This window comes from Hylaeus volcanicus, chromosome 2, assembly GCF_026283585.1.
Source record: "Hylaeus volcanicus isolate JK05 chromosome 2, UHH_iyHylVolc1.0_haploid, whole genome shotgun sequence".
Lineage (NCBI taxonomy): Eukaryota > Metazoa > Arthropoda > Insecta > Hymenoptera > Colletidae > Hylaeus > Hylaeus volcanicus.
Genome location: NC_071977.1, coordinates 9753739 through 9768962, shown reverse-complemented (window position 1 = coordinate 9768962; position 15224 = coordinate 9753739). Strand labels below are relative to the sequence as shown.

The 15224-nt window shown below is 35.2% G+C and overlaps 3 protein-coding genes across 8 annotated transcripts in view; 1 reads left to right on the top strand and 2 right to left on the bottom strand.

Annotated features, from left to right (window-relative positions):
• Positions 1–600: 600 nt before the first annotated feature.
• LOC128872687 (chloride channel CLIC-like protein 1) lies at positions 601–3328 on the bottom strand. 2 transcript variants are annotated; one of them, XM_054115637.1, is made up of 9 exons: positions 2907–3318; positions 2726–2809; positions 2451–2589; positions 2115–2342; positions 1883–2029; positions 1694–1802; positions 1449–1607; positions 1139–1356; positions 601–1016 (listed from the first exon to the last, which is right to left on the bottom strand). In XM_054115637.1, exons 1-9 carry the CDS (start codon positions 3002–3004, stop codon positions 792–794), a joined length of 1407 nt encoding a protein of 468 aa, XP_053971612.1. In that variant the 5' UTR covers positions 3005–3318; the 3' UTR covers positions 601–791. The 2 variants fall into 2 exon arrangements, with proteins under 2 accessions (XP_053971612.1, XP_053971613.1); XM_054115638.1 differs by having other exon boundaries at positions 832–1016; positions 1192–1356; positions 2907–3328.
• A 220-nt stretch (positions 3329–3548) lies between these two features.
• LOC128872690 (upstream stimulatory factor 2-like) lies at positions 3549–5214 on the top strand. Its single transcript, XM_054115640.1, has 4 exons — positions 3549–4034; positions 4308–4680; positions 4753–4905; positions 4969–5214. Exons 1-4 carry the CDS (start codon positions 3997–3999, stop codon positions 5173–5175), a joined length of 771 nt encoding a protein of 256 aa, XP_053971615.1. The 5' UTR covers positions 3549–3996; the 3' UTR covers positions 5176–5214.
• Positions 5215–6221: 1007 nt separating this feature from the next.
• Positions 6222–15224, bottom strand: part of LOC128872686 (uncharacterized) — a 158391-nt gene continuing 149388 nt past the window's right edge. For 4 of the 5 annotated variants that reach the window (XM_054115634.1, XM_054115632.1, XM_054115636.1 and 1 more), the window contains 8 exons: positions 14825–15036; positions 13046–13146; positions 11811–12127; positions 10957–11328; positions 10513–10875; positions 10178–10391; positions 9843–10085; positions 6222–9390 (listed from right to left, as the gene is read on the bottom strand). In XM_054115634.1, the coding sequence (XP_053971609.1) occupies positions 9251–9390; positions 9843–10085; positions 10178–10391; positions 10513–10875; positions 10957–11328; positions 11811–12127; positions 13046–13146; positions 14825–15036 (1962 nt within the window). In that variant the 3' untranslated portion in view covers positions 6222–9250. Of the gene's footprint in view, positions 9391–9564; positions 9611–9842; positions 10086–10177; positions 10392–10512; positions 10876–10956; positions 11329–11810; positions 12128–13045; positions 13147–14824; positions 15037–15224 lie in introns of all 5 variants that reach the window. The other variant, XM_054115635.1, reaches the window with a different exon arrangement.

Sequence of the window (15224 nt, the reverse complement as noted above, 5' to 3'; positions counted from 1 at the left end):
ACGGATATATATTTAAATACTAAAATGACATGTATTGTAGAGAGATGAAAATTAATCCCACAGTTTTACCAGTTGTATAATCAAATTTTCAATTATAACGCACGAACTATTATGAAATAAACGACTAATAGCCCTAATAAACATATTTAAACATAGACAAATATTAGTATTAATCCCCTTTCTAAGTTTTCAACAGGCATTACTCGTAAAGGCATCAATATTTCTGCTTTCTATAGTTTTTACAATATCGATGTATTTCTTTATAACTCAAAAATTCGTATTCGAATCACTTTTATAGATAAACACATTTGAATACTACCGCGCAATAACATATGGTGCTGGCATCCATGGCAAAATGGCCAAGTTTGTCGTAAAATAGTTTCTATTTCTCCACGCTAGATGCCGCCATCAATTCAGAATTGCAGCGTCGGTATTTTTTATATAATGACGCCATCTAGTATATAGGAATATAAACTATTTTACGACAATCTTCAGCGGTTTCCTCCTAGATGGCAGCATCATATTCCCCGCACTATTCAAATGTGTTTAATTACAAAAGAAATTTGAATGCAACCTTTAAGGTAAAGAAAAAGATCGATATTGTAAAAATCGTTGCTTTTTGTTTTTATTCATGTAATAAATCTACAATTATTTAAGTGTCTAATATTAACACAAACTTATATAAAATACTTATTCCATCTATATAAATAATATCATAATATCAAGGTATATAAATCAAGAAATGTACATGAAAGAACGTGTTAGTATAAATTATCATCCAATACATAATATTAATTGTCTCCACTTCCATTGTTTTTCTTTAATTCATCCGAATTAATTTGTTCACATTCCAATTTTTTGTTGTCACTTTTCGAACGTTTCGTGTTTGTTATCGTGTCGCCACAAGATGAATCTTCACACAACTCGTGTGAATCATTATCTAGAATTTGTGCTTCGTTTGATTCTTTAATTTCTGATGCGCCTTGTATGGCTGGTACGCGCGTGCCATGAGGAACCTAAAATAAATTCTACTTTATTAGTTTCTGTACGACAAAATACGCGAGTATACGAAAAAGATGGGTGTTATGCACTTGAATGCATATGAAAATTTCAACTTAAATGACCTGAAAAGTATTACCTGAAGGATTATTTCTAGGCGATCTCGTTTTTGTACATCTTGTAATGAATTACCTTTTCTATCCTTTTTGGGGTGCCCAAGTCCAATTTTAAATAATGGCCCTAAACCTAGATTAATAGATGTACCAGATAAACAAAATGGCAATGCTATTATAGTAGTGCCAACACATAAATAAAGTATGCACTTAATAATCCATGCATATGTCCAGGGAAGATCAGCTGAAAGAAGATAAATTATAATTACAAGCATATAAATTATATGCTTGTGTACTTCATGTCTCTAGTTCAATCAACAAGCAGTGAACTATTACCTGTAGCATTATTTATAAAGTCAGACACGACAGTTCCTACATGTGTAAATGGGTGAAGAACAACAGTAGTAATAAAATGGGATAATACAAATGCAGGTGTTATCTTTAATTTTGGATTAGACATTGTTACTTGATAATATTTTTCACAATCATCATTAGCTACAAAGAGGAAATTTATAATACATAAGATGAAATAGTTTTAAATAAATTTCTCTGCATACTTCACTCTAATACAACTTACTTACAAGTTATAAATGAAACAAATTTATCCCACATGCTCATTTTATCTGGTTGACATGAAATAGGTATGCTGGCAAATTTCATTTGTTCAGCTGTAGACTTAATTTCAGCTTCCTGTTTAAGATATATAATGAAAGCCTAGGTTACAAATCCTTATACTTTTATAACATGAGTTACTACTTAATGTTATTTACTTGTATAAGTTGCCACCAAGTCATGAAAAAACTTGACACAAATATAATTTGTAAAATGATAAACATAGAAAATCCATGACCCCGCTTAATCATTCTAAATGTCAGAAAAATCATCAACATTCCAAATACAATTATAGCTCCATCAGGCTAAAATGTTAAAAACATTTTACTAATACTTGAATACAGAATATGAACAATATGCTCGAGTTGAGATATAAATAAACTTTATTACATGTGTTTGTATAACTTTAAGTGCCATTTCAAATTTGTCGATTAACACATCAAGGACATGCATAAAATCAATCATATCATTGTACAGAGGCTTCCTTATTATATTGCTCATAATTTCATCAAGCTCGCGTAAAGATGTCTTTTGAGTATCCAAATTTTGTAATATTTCCATTTGCAAATGAGATATTTCAATTTCTAATATTCCTACCACTGATATATCATCCTTTGCCTATATTCATTAATTGAAATAGTAATAATTGAAACATCAAATGTGTTACTGATTATATGCTATATCTAACTGATTAATGTATCCAATATTATTACCAACTATTATTACCTTTATGTTAATGTTTAATAGTAATAAATTAATAAGTCTCTTATAAAAAATTGCTTCATGACTACTAAAATTATTGATTTGCTTACAATATTTTAATTCTTTCTCAACTTCATTATTTATTTCTACAGAACTTTCTACCCTAGAAGAACATAATATACAATTACGTACAAGCGATAACATAATATGTTATCTTAATTATTTTTATTAGATCCATAGATCAATAGATCAGATACATAATAAATAATAGACATAAATCACATATATTTTGTACTTACACTTCTGGATCTGTTTCTGTAAGCATCTTCTTGCTTTGTCTATCATAATAAAATGAATGTGGATCTACTATTTGATCTGGATTCCTGTAAAAAAGGAAACAAATTCATGTTATTTGATTAAGATAATTTGTTTATATGCAATCGAAATACTTAGTAAATACGTAGTAATTTAGTAACTTACCTTATGTCTTCAAAATAGTTCTCGTCCTCACACTGAACCATCAAAATAGTAATGGAAACATTAATAATTATATAAATTAATTCGTACGAACACTTCATGTTAGAAAATTACACTCAAACTAAAAGTTCTAACAGATTCGGTTTGCCTATAAACTAAAAATACCGATGTCGTCAACTATTTCGTAACCTCTTTTGTAACTTCCACTACCTACACTGCACTTACACCTAACGAAAATTACATATTAGCAAAATAAAATTTACATTATTAATTTGTACGAGATACAAGTGGGATAGTTTAAACTGTAACAGACAGTAAATCACAAAATTAAGTCAGTGATACCATACTACAATAAACGAAAAACGAAAGGTGAGTGTTTACACTCACGTAACAGATGTAACACAGAAACACAATCGCAATCAATTTTAGTGACATCATCTGACGCCTATATAAATGAAAAAGACCATTTCCATTTCATATTATTGGCAAACATTATGTGTTGCTTTATTATTATAATATATTATGAATTATAAGTAATTCATTAAATTTTTCTGTAGCGATTTTCTGTATATCGTTTTAGAATATTTTTCTATTTTATCTAGATACTTTTTAAACTTTCATGTTCCCCAGCATGAAACTCCAAAATAAAACATGCCTGAAAACGTTCAATAAGCGGTAACGAAAGTACATAATATCTGTGGATCTGTGTATGTACTTGCATTTTAAATTTGTACATACAGTATCATATAGTTTATGTAAGAATATATTTTCTTTCTAATAAAAGTACACGCTTGTTGTTTTTGAATTACAAAATAAACGTGTTTTTACAATATGTGTCTTTTCCATTATTTACAACTGTATAGTTGATACAGTTATTTATGTAAACGATCGCTTTTAAAATGCCTCTTGATGCTTGAAGATTTTCAAGCAGACTGTTCGGTCGATATATTTCTGTATAAGTGTGATGTATTGTATAGTGTAAGGTTGTGGTTCACGGTGCTTACGTATAGTGATGCAAGTGTAATGTGGTGCATTTTTGTGTATAAGGAGTATAAAGATCACGGATCGGAGTAAATTCATTTTGTAAATTAAAATGGAAGTTTTAAACCATTTTGATCACATCGACGAAAGGTATTTATCTTGTTTCCTTTAGTAATTGCAACAAATGAACGCTTTTTTATAATAATGATAGAAAAATAAAAGCCAGAATTATGATAAATAAAACAAATAGTTCCGTTGATAGGAGTCTTCATCTTAATCTCACCGAATATTAAGAAAACATTTGACATCAAACATTTCATATAATTACGTATGCATTTTGATTCTGTAAGGAAAGACAGATACTGTCCATTTCCAAATTGAGGTTAGCTCAGAGAAAACAGTGAATTGTTTAATATTTTATAGCGTGGATGAGAATACTATTAGCAATGACAATGTTGGAGTAGTTCTAGAGGAAGCAGAAATAATAGATTGTGATACAGAAATAGAAACTGTCACAGAAGATGATAATATACAATATCAATTATGTGAAGTGAATAGAAATGATGATCTCATTGCATATCGTGTGGTAGAAGCTGGTGATGGTCATACAAACAATTCTGACTTGTCAATTGCTTCACCTATAAATAATACTGTTCAAGTTTTGACATCACCTATAAATGGTCAGTTTTATGTATTTGGCAATGATGTAGTTGCTACAGAATCTACAAGATCAACTGCTCCACGTGTTAAACTTCAATTAGATAATCCACAAAATATTCTTACTACTATTAAAAAGGTAATTACATTGCCTAATAAAGTCAGTGATGTTATTTAATGATATCAGCTATTAATATATATTCTTACCTAGAGGGATGAAAGACGTAGGGTAACACATAATGAAGTTGAAAGACGCCGCAGAGATAAAATCAATAATTGGATTTCAAAATTAGGGAAGATTTTACCTAATTCTGATCAAAATACAACAGGAGATGGAGATGTAAAGACAAATTTTGAATTGCAGGTAAAGTATAATCTTTAAATATATCTAATATTTTTATTGCAAGGAAAAATTGTTTCTTTACAGAGCAAAGGAGGAATCTTAGCAAGAGCATGTGAATACATCACTGAATTACGATATGTACAAGAGAGTTATGCACAAAGTTTGGATGAAAATGCTCAACTGTCAGAAGAAGCTAAAACTTTAAGACATGTAGTGAATCAATTAAAAAAAGAAAATTCTGAACTGAAGGCTCAGATATCGAAAAATGCAACTTATATACTTGGTACTTAATCTTTATAAATTTGTGCAATAAATGGGAGTAGGTGTGAATTTTCTTTGAATCTTTTTTATGAGTACAATCTTTTTGAAAGCATGACAGCGCATCTTTACTAGTATTTGTGAAGCTTAAATGCAATAAAGTAATAATAATATAGTAATTATGAAACGTTTATTTATGTAGGTTTAACTAAATATATATTTATATTGTGAGAACAATTGTAAACATATTATGTAATTTCATCTGTACATATCATGAACAATAAGTATTAAGAACATAAAGTATTTATAATGTGAAAAATTGAGCAAGGAGAGTAATTTATTATCAAGTCACGTAAAACTATAATACATAAATACATAATCTTTGAAATAAATAATTTGAGAACCACTGGAAATACTACGATACTGCCATCTAGGAGGAAATCGCCCAAGTTGGTCGTGAAATAGTTTGTATTCTTATACGCTAGATTGCGCTATTGTACAAGAAATACCGACGCTGCAATTTTCTATATTTTTATAAAAAGGAATCGGTGGCACCATCTAGCGTGAAAAAGTAAAAACTATTTAACGACAAACTTGGGCGTTTTGCCGTAGATGACAGCACCATATGTTTTACGTGGGAATATTCAAATGTATTTATTTATAAAAGTAACTTGAATTAAAATTGTACACGAAAAAAAAATATATCCGTATTGTAAAAACTATGGTTACACTTAAATAAATTATTTTGTGCTTTTTAAATTATATTGAACCATGATACCTTTCCTTCTATACCACTGGCTCACGAATTTAAAAACTGCTTTTTATTTCCGTAAATAGATTGATTTTTTCACTGTATCTACAGCATACATAATATACACAATATATCCTGAATAATATTTGTGAAGCTTAATGTCCGGCAGACACGTGCTATTTAGTGTAATAAAGTAATAATAATATAGTAATTATAAAATGTTTATTTACATATATTTAACTGAGTATATATTTATATTTTGAAAACAACTGTAAACATATTACGTAATTTCAACTGTACATATCATAAACAATAAGTATATATAACGTGAACAATCGAGCAAAGAGAGTAATTTATTATTAAATCATTAAATTAGATATACAAATATACAAAACATTGCGCTATTCAATCAGTAATTAATTTTTATCCAAAAGGTATATGTCATTAAATTTTAACGTCGCTTAATACCTAGGTTGCGTTGAAGTTTTTGCCAACAAACAGTTCTACAGTATTTACACTTATACATTACGATACCTAGCTATTTACAAGAAACAAAACGATACATTATTGTATCAATTGTTTTCAACTCGTGAGCGTAGAATGTGCGTGCATATTAGTGGTGAATATTTACGTAACGTGAGTCATTAATATGCACATACAGCTACAAATATCAAATACAAGAGAAAGTATATGTGTTTACATATATATGCAACAGCCTAAACTGTTATTACTGTAACGCCTAGGAATATTATTGCTTTGAAGCACATTATTTTGACATTTGTGCAAAATTTGTTTCGATATATCCAGAGTAATAAAACAAATTATTTTATCTATAATTGTAAAAAAAATAAATATTAAATCAATAATTATATGTTTATCAACATATGAATCTTCATCGCGATATGTAGAACACGACCGATACAAAGGACAAACGCTGCTCAAATTTCTTTCTAGTAACACATTATATTTACATTTGTAATATTACTCTGGTAATTTGCAGAAATTTTATGTGTTTGCTCATATACACAAGTGGAACTCAATGAATGAAATGCTCCAAGTTGCGTAGTATGCAGTATTATCGATTCAGCATTTACAAATAACACGAGATATCCTCTTCTTACGTTTAGTTACATTGGCCATTAAACTCGTTCTTAGATAGCAATGCTTACAGAGAAATTGTATTCGAACAAATAAATTTGTTCTATAAAAATAACTCTTAAATGAGTTAGGTCCAGCAACAAATTGTTTTGCCCCTAGTCTACACATCGATGGTTAATGATCTCTGTACAGTTGAGTAGGAATCTTGCTCCTCCATTTTGTCATCATATTGTCCTCGTCCTATAGTAAATACAATGCCAGAAAATAAGCAAAAATATACTTCTGTGTATTGTTTTTCATTCGCAAATATTTCGTCTAATAAATCACGTTCGAAGACAGAGAAATATGAAAAGTCCGCTAATACAAAATAACGATTATCCTTTTTTTGCTTTTATAAACGTATACATATATACTTCAAAAAGTATTTTATGCGTCAAGCGTGACGAGAAAATATACAAACGAACGAAGACATATATAGTAAACATATTGGCAGTGTTGAAAACTTTCACAATCGGTGGATCAGTTTTATTTTTTTATTTTTTGAAAACGTTAATTTATTCATCTGTGATAAATAATTGCACAGACAACGTTTACAATGTTGTTAATTTACGTTTGCATACAAAACACAGAGGTTTTTGCTGGCTGACTGGCTTTCATTATGATATTCGCGTAACATTTTCCTGTACAAGAGTAGAAAAACTTTGAAAGATATCTTCTGGGGGGGTGTTAACTTTAGACACTGCTTAAGCAGCAGTAGAAAAGGAGGCTTGATATGCGATTATTTACACGTTTAGTGATACCTGTATCGTTAATACTGTCTCTCTGTTACGACGTAGAAATATAATTTTCTTCGTCTCTTTACCAAATTTAAAATCTCCGTACAAACTACGTTGAGTATTTTACGATTACTGCTTCAGGTGGAGTGACGATAATTTTAGGCAGTAAAAGGAATATCGCGTGACTTTTACTCTCGAGATTCATTTCTACAAATATGTGCCGTGATACGGTTTACTTCACTGAGAGAGAAGTCTCCAAGACAACGCTACAGTCAACATTATCCTAATGTGTGCGTCCTAGAAGACTATCTAGATTATCGAACAGAGGAGTACAATTCGAAAGATGATCCGAACTATAAATACTCGTCTACGGTGAAATTTCTTTATATTTCGATTACACTTTTCTCTCAGTGCTATCCTCGTACCGATTCCCTTGTAGTTCTACAGAGAAAGAAGCATTTCTGTCGTCAGTCTTTCGATTACCATAAAAAAAAAAATGTATGGCCGTTGCTAATCCGTTCATTGCTCACAACACTCATTCAAGCGGTCGAATAACACTAAAGTTTTATCACTGTTCTTCGTACAACTGCGTGATAAGAGTGACTAGTACTTTCTCTTTAGTACTCGAAAGCTCGCTAGCGGCTTTATACATGTATTATCTACGTCTAATAGTAAGTGTATTTATCTCATCGATCGATGCATTTCTTCCCTCAGTAACTATACTTTCCGACGATACTTGTCTCAGTATCTTTCGTCGTTAGAATCTCCATATTTCTTACGTTTATATATACTTCTCGGCACATCATAATGCTCTCTTCGTCAAAACGTTTGCGTAAGCGTAGCTTGTGCGCGTATTCTTCTTTGCGTAAAATTTAATTAATTTTAATTAACGTTATTTCCTGCGGTGTAACTTTTATTTCGAATAAACAACGTTTATTATTTACTAGAGAAATCTAAGTGATAATACCTTGTCACTCCGTGCAGTGATCCTCGCGATTGCAATACAATAGAACGTTTAATCAAAAATCTTTTCGTGAGGCAGTGAAATAAATATGGTCGATGACACAAACGTACGATCATTTTCGTGGAAATGCTTTTTTAAATTAAATAAGAATACTATGACTGGACTGATGGAAACTGTAACGCGATGGTATTCCGTTAACGACTTTTATCGATGTCATTCAATTGATAACAATTGTAAAATGAAATTTAATGATACATTGATTAATTACCTTCGCTCCATACATGTGACAAGCGCTTAAGACCGTTTGCATTCCCAGCGAATGAAGTACAACCTTTATTTCGTTTCCGTGAAACTTTGAGGCTCGAAGATAACGAAGGGGGTCAGGATTGGTTCGTTACTACATATATTCGTTCCTCAAACGTCAAGTAACGTGCATTCAAGTCATGGTCGCCAAGCAACGATTAAGCGCTCCTCGTAAGACTTTCACAAGTCAATGTATGGCACGAAGGTAGGCCTGTCTCAGGACGGCTGAGGTCGAGTACTTTTTTTGCTGCTACCAAACGTGAACCAAGTGCCAACCTTACGTCCTAACGAGTTCGTTGCTCCTTGACCAACCACAGTTGGCATGTCGTAAGCGGACTCCCTTTTGTACGCTTTATCTGTAATTTAATTGTGACATAATCTCTTGTGTCTAAGGTACAAGCAACTCTCGGTTTACGAACAGCTATAAAGAACTCAAAAAAAAAAAAAAAAAAAAAAAAAAATACATCGTTGTTGACGTAAGAGAGCACTTGAGCTAATTACCCAACGATTTAATGAAAATAGATACACACCTTAATTCTGAAGAAGGATCTGATATTCTACACCCTCCCAGAATATCTATAATACAAGAAGATGGCTGTAGTTCTGAAATTAAATTCTAACGAGTTGGCGATCTTTACAGCTAGAGACGCAAGTGAGGAAGGATTCGCAAAAGTGGAAAGAGGAGTTTGTGACTGTCAGCAACATTCAGCACGTGTAACGAATGGTGTCTTAGAATAAAACTCGTTCGTGAACCTAAAGTTGCCTGTATCTCTCTCTTCATGATTAGGACAATAATCGTTCTACGTACTGCGAGGTTTGATTGGTGGTCTGTTCTGCTGCCTGGTCGCCGCGAGCCTGGCTAATTGTCTGGCTGCAGCTGGAAACTCCAGACCATCGTTCCTGTCTTGAGCAACTAGTCTCCGTTCCTCCGCCATGGCTGCCAACCACCGACGCTTCTCTTCCGCCGTGCGACAGCAGAAGAGCAACCATTTATCTCGAACGCAACTGTACACCTTCAGACAGTGTCTCACTGTCACTCCCAACTGATGATCTGTAAGTAAACGGGACACATTTCTTAGTATAATCTTGGTTAAATAATTGAAAATTTACTAATAGGTAACCATCACATTCTTCGCGAATTACCTTTACCGTCAGGCACGTCAATTACTTCGCTGGTGTCAAGATAAATTCGACCTTTATATACGTAATTGTTTCTTTTTAATATATCCTTTTTACAATAAACTAATTGATGGTCGAACAGGAAGAGGGTGATGTTGTTCGTCCACATGCCAGTGGTGACTCTCATCGCATCGCCTTGGTAAATTAACTGGGATGAAACTTCTATGAGATCTTCACCCTATAACAGTAATCGGAGATAGTACGATTATTATAAAATTGAATTTTACTACGTTTTACGGTTCTTTTAAGCGGTGGCTTTCCACTATAATTATATTGCAAACGATGTGAAAAATGCCTACCTCCCACCCCTCAACCCTTAACTGCCACGCAGCAAGCTTCTCGAGACTCTCCATTCGCCTCTTCCTTTCGTTGATTAAAACCGCAACATCTCGCATTGCCTCTAGAGCTTCCTGAATCTTAAGGTAATCCGGGTGGTCAGCTTTCGTGTATTTCAACAGCTCCGCCAATTGAAGCGGATATTTACATATTCGTTGCACAGGCGTTAACAAATACCCGTCCAAAGGAATCTCTATTAATCCTCTCATTAGTCTACATGCTTCGAAGAATTTACTATAACGGTTATGCTGATACAGTTCTTGCAACGTGGCGGTGGCCATCGGGTGACTGTTGCAGTACTCCGAGTACATACGGAATCCCGCCCTCTGAAAATGATTACAGCGACATCAAGCACGACGTAACGATTATTGTAACGCCATAAGTTGAGTGCTCTTTGGATTTCTTACGTGGTTGAGGAAACATTCACCGACGCAACTCTTGTACGGAGCGTTCCAGTCGATGCTAGACTCGAGATCCTTCAAAAACTCGGACTGGAAGTCTAGCAGCTCCTCGAGGTTGATAAAAATCGTTTCTATCTGTTCCTCGTTGAACATGTCCGTCCGCCGTCGACATTCGGCCACGTAGCCTTCCGCGACGTCTCTCAGTACTTTAACGAAGTCCCGTTCTGTTTGGACCAGTTCTCGAACAACGCTCGCCCTGACTTGCTCGTTCGACAGAAGCGAAACGCTGGTGCGTCTTCTCAGTTGGGTAGTGGACGTTCCTCCGGAGGCCATCGCAGCCAAACAATCCTCGACAGTGTCTTCTTGGCTTACGCGTAACTGGACAAGCAAAGATCCTACGTACTGTACCAGTCGAACGTTTTGGGAAGAATAATTTTTAAAATATGGAGTTGGAGTTCTTCGAGTTTGTACACTTTTGAGATGTTATCTACTGCAAAAAAACTTGCAGCAACACTTTATAGAGTTATTATTAACACATTCGCGACCGCTGATGTGAATTCACGTCACTTCAAATTCTAGAATCTTATTATTTTATGTATATTATATTACTTATAATTATGAAAATCTTTTTATTTTATACACTACATATTTACAACATTGATATTATAAAACATATTTTATTATTTTTATCTTCGCTCTAATGATACAAATTTGCGACGTCCAGCTTCAGAGTTTTATTATTTTTGTCAGTACTCGGTATTAGAAACGTAAAATATCTGCCGGTCGCTAATGTGTTAAGTCATCTCACGAGTTCATGGTATTTTTTGTTCTGCTGTTCAAGCTAATATGTAACGTCATACCCTGACAAATGCAGCCGGGAACCACCCATGCTCGCCTCTGCAGTTACCCCACCACCAGTCCTTGTCCAGGTTGTCCAGGACCTCAATCACGTCGCCAGCACGAAAAGCCAGCTCCTCTGGTTCCATCGCCACGTGGTCCCAAACAGCTTCAGCCAGTATTACAACCTCCTCGTCCATCGTCTGCTCGAAGGACTTCTTTCTGTCCGTCAAGGAGGCGATGGAGGATTCGGAGTCGGACATCATCTCGTCGTCGGACGTTCCACCTCTCCCGTCCTGTTCGTCCTCGGACAGGACGTTTCCACCGGGCAACCTCGCGCCTACATTTCAAACAAACGAGCGGTCTTCATCGCGGGAACAAGCTACCAGCACGCAATTCGATCATCTCTCTTTCTACTTTCGGTCCTGGGCCCGCGTCTCGGTTTCGGAACTGCTTAGACTTTAATTCGCAATACGAGAAAGCAGTCACATGTTCGAAAAATCACCCTGCAGCTATCCATCGTAGGCGTTGATAGGCAGCGAAAGATTAAAGAAAATGTCGTTTATGATGTTTGACAGAAGGGTGACCAATCCTCTCGTTGGAACCTCGCGAAAGCTACCGTTGGTATGTTAAGTGCTTGTCAGCGTGAAAAGATTGCAAAGTGATACAGAGAAAGTAATGTTTTCATTCACTATGCGAAGTAACGTTTCACGAAGTTCCCTTGGAAGTAATTAGTCTCTACTGTAGCTTGCAAACAAAAGCGTATTCACAAGAAGCAGTTCTTACGGAATGAAGATATCAACACGATTAATACAGGAGTGTTCCGCATTCCTTAATGTCAAGTAACTCTTCTTACAAGGTGCGTTCCGTTACAACGGTGAAATGCTTTAAGATCTTTACAAGGGTGCATGCCAATTTAGAGCACTCTCGGAAGTTGTGTCTAGAGAGAAACTGGATACCATTTGGAGTAGAAAGTGTGCACTAATTCTTCGTCAACGGGTTTGCTACCAGTGAATCTTTCTTACCAAGCAAACGAGCGATATGTTTCAAATCCTTTTTAAAGATATCTTTGACTGTGACAAACATCGATGAAATAACGCGCGAGGTAATGAAAATATAATGTCCCAGGTTTCTTTATAATTAGGAACTCGACGAATCACTCGTTTGTTCGGGAGGAAAGCAAAAAAGATGTCTACGTTAGGACTTGGACAGTATCGGTCGAGGGTTTCGATTTCGAATTGACGAGTGTTAGGTTTACCTGCAGTTTTGGTGCGCATCAAGGGTGATAGCTGATTGATACCCAGTGGTTGGCTAAGTGAACGCCTCAAATTTGTCCGAGAACTCCTCCCTTTCGCGTTACTGGGACCAGAATAAAATCGCCGTTAATGGTCTCCTTCATCCGTACACGGTCGGATAGAAGATCAACAAGCTTGTGTTTACGTAGAAGCATCGATACAACATTCAGCAACGAATTACAATAGGTAAGTATATATGCACACGACAAGGTATACACGTGTATACAGAGTGGTTCTGGATATTGGCCTACCTCAATCGCTCATTTTCTTATCCTTGTTTCTTACATTGAATCCTACAAAATATCCCGCCACGAGTGCTGCAATCACTCTACGTGCAAAACTAAACAAAATATGTACATTCTATTTATTTATGTTAATCCTCGTAAAGGACACAGTATAGAGAAATATATTATGTAATCAAGACAATGTTGCAAATTTTACTCTTGTTTGCTCGATACAACAAAAAATTACACAAATATTATACCACATAATCCTGTACACTGACAAGAGCAAAAAAAAGGAAAAGATGACTTTTTTTTCTACACTTGTTTTTGCACGTAGAATTCATCACGGGACATCCTGTATATTCCTTCGGAATTGTCGTAATCAATTGCCGGCAAACTTGTTACCAACAGCCACTAACTACTCTAATAACTTCAATACATCTAATTCAATTAGTCTCTGTAATTTGCGATTAATCCTCTAAGCAGCACTGAGATTGTTGGTTGAAAAGGATCGAAAGACATTCCTAAATGACAATCGAATAATCTCGATATTTCTATTCGTGTGTAGGTGATCTAAGTCTATGTGGTTCGAGACTCTGTATGTAGAATAAACAAGTATAAAAAAAAAATTGATCAGGCTTTTGTACAAAGGACGTGAATGTTTTCTTGCAGCGGTTTGCTCGTCGATACGAAAGAACCACTCCGTACATTGTTACGCGTGGCAGACCAACTTGTTTTACGAGGAAAAATTAAAAGAAGGTGGTTTGTTATAATACCCGTCTACCTACCACTATTCTCCCTCGATTTACTGGAAAGGTTCGAGAATAAAGAATTTAAATTTCCTTCAAGGACAGTTTTCAAGGATTTATTTTGATGATTGTCTAATGTCGTGCTATGATTCGTTTATAGTTGATCGAAAAAAAGAAACAGCGAGCCGTTCGGATAACGTCCGTTTAAAAGTAGACAATTCGTTCGCGCGCCGAGATATAGAGAAAGCAACGATAACGAAAAAGCACCTAATATCTTTCCGTCGTTTACATGTCGGACGGTGTTGTTAATTTCATCGCGTTCGTCACGGGCGAAACATTTCATGAGAAACCCAAACGATCGTCGTATACGGAGTGCTTGACGGATTTTCGTGTCAAACTTTGCGTGTTCCGCGGCCAAAAATAATACAAAAATGTCAAATGCTTAACATTTAAGAAAGCATGTATGGACGCGCGTTTCTATGCCATTTTGGATATCATGATGTTAATGCATTTTTAGTCGCAGAACTTTTATCCGTGAAAGTTTGCATGGAACCCCATAGGACACCCTGTATAGCAGAGGTAAAAGTTTCTCAATAATAATGGAAATTTCTAATATACGCGCTACGGATCGTGAATTCTGTCTAATCGTTCCAAGTTTTCAGTTTTCTCGTCGGGGAGCCTGGCTCTTGCTCGCAGATGGCGAAAAGTCAATGAGGCGTTTGCGATAAGGGTGCGAGAGCACGAGATGGATCACGGTCGTTAAACGCACCTTCTCAGCGTAACGATGTCATGGGAGGAATGTCTCGGACTGAGCCTTGGAGGCCTCGTCTTGATAGGCGAAGGAGTCGAGAGCATCCTGCGATAATTGTGCGCGTGGCTGTAACCAGACCTCGTGTCCCACTGGAGTAACCTCTGACCTCCTAAATCGCTGTTCGTTCTTCTTACATGCTGGTGCCTCGACGTTCGACTCTGGAGATCCGCCTGAAATTATTACGGCCCTGTTAGCGTCAACGTCCACGTTCATTTTCGTTCGAAGCGAAGCAACGACTCTTCTGGGCGTGACGCCAGGCCAGTCTTCCAGAATATTGGTAAGCTGTTACATACACTGTTCCCACTTTGGCTTAGTACAGTGGTTCTTGACCATCTTAAGCTCATAGCATAGTTTAGAG

Excerpts from the sequence above, each read along its gene's own strand:
- LOC128872687 (XM_054115637.1), bottom strand. The coding sequence starts at position 3,004 with ATGAAGTGTTCGTACGAATTAATTTATATAATTATTAATGTTTCCATT. Across the intron at positions 2,030-2,114 it reads TTAAAGTTATACAAACACAT|CCTGATGGAGCTATAATTGT; the intron begins GTAATAAAGTTT and ends TTAACATTTTAG. Across the intron at positions 1,803-1,882 it reads CTTGGTGGCAACTTATACAA|GAAGCTGAAATTAAGTCTAC; the intron begins GTAAATAACATT and ends TATCTTAAACAG.
- LOC128872690 (XM_054115640.1), top strand. The coding sequence starts at position 3,997 with ATGGAAGTTTTAAACCATTTTGATCACATCGACGAAAG. Across the intron at positions 4,035-4,307 it reads TTTGATCACATCGACGAAAG|CGTGGATGAGAATACTATTA; the intron begins GTATTTATCTTG and ends AATATTTTATAG. Across the intron at positions 4,906-4,968 it reads AGACAAATTTTGAATTGCAG|AGCAAAGGAGGAATCTTAGC; the intron begins GTAAAGTATAAT and ends GTTTCTTTACAG.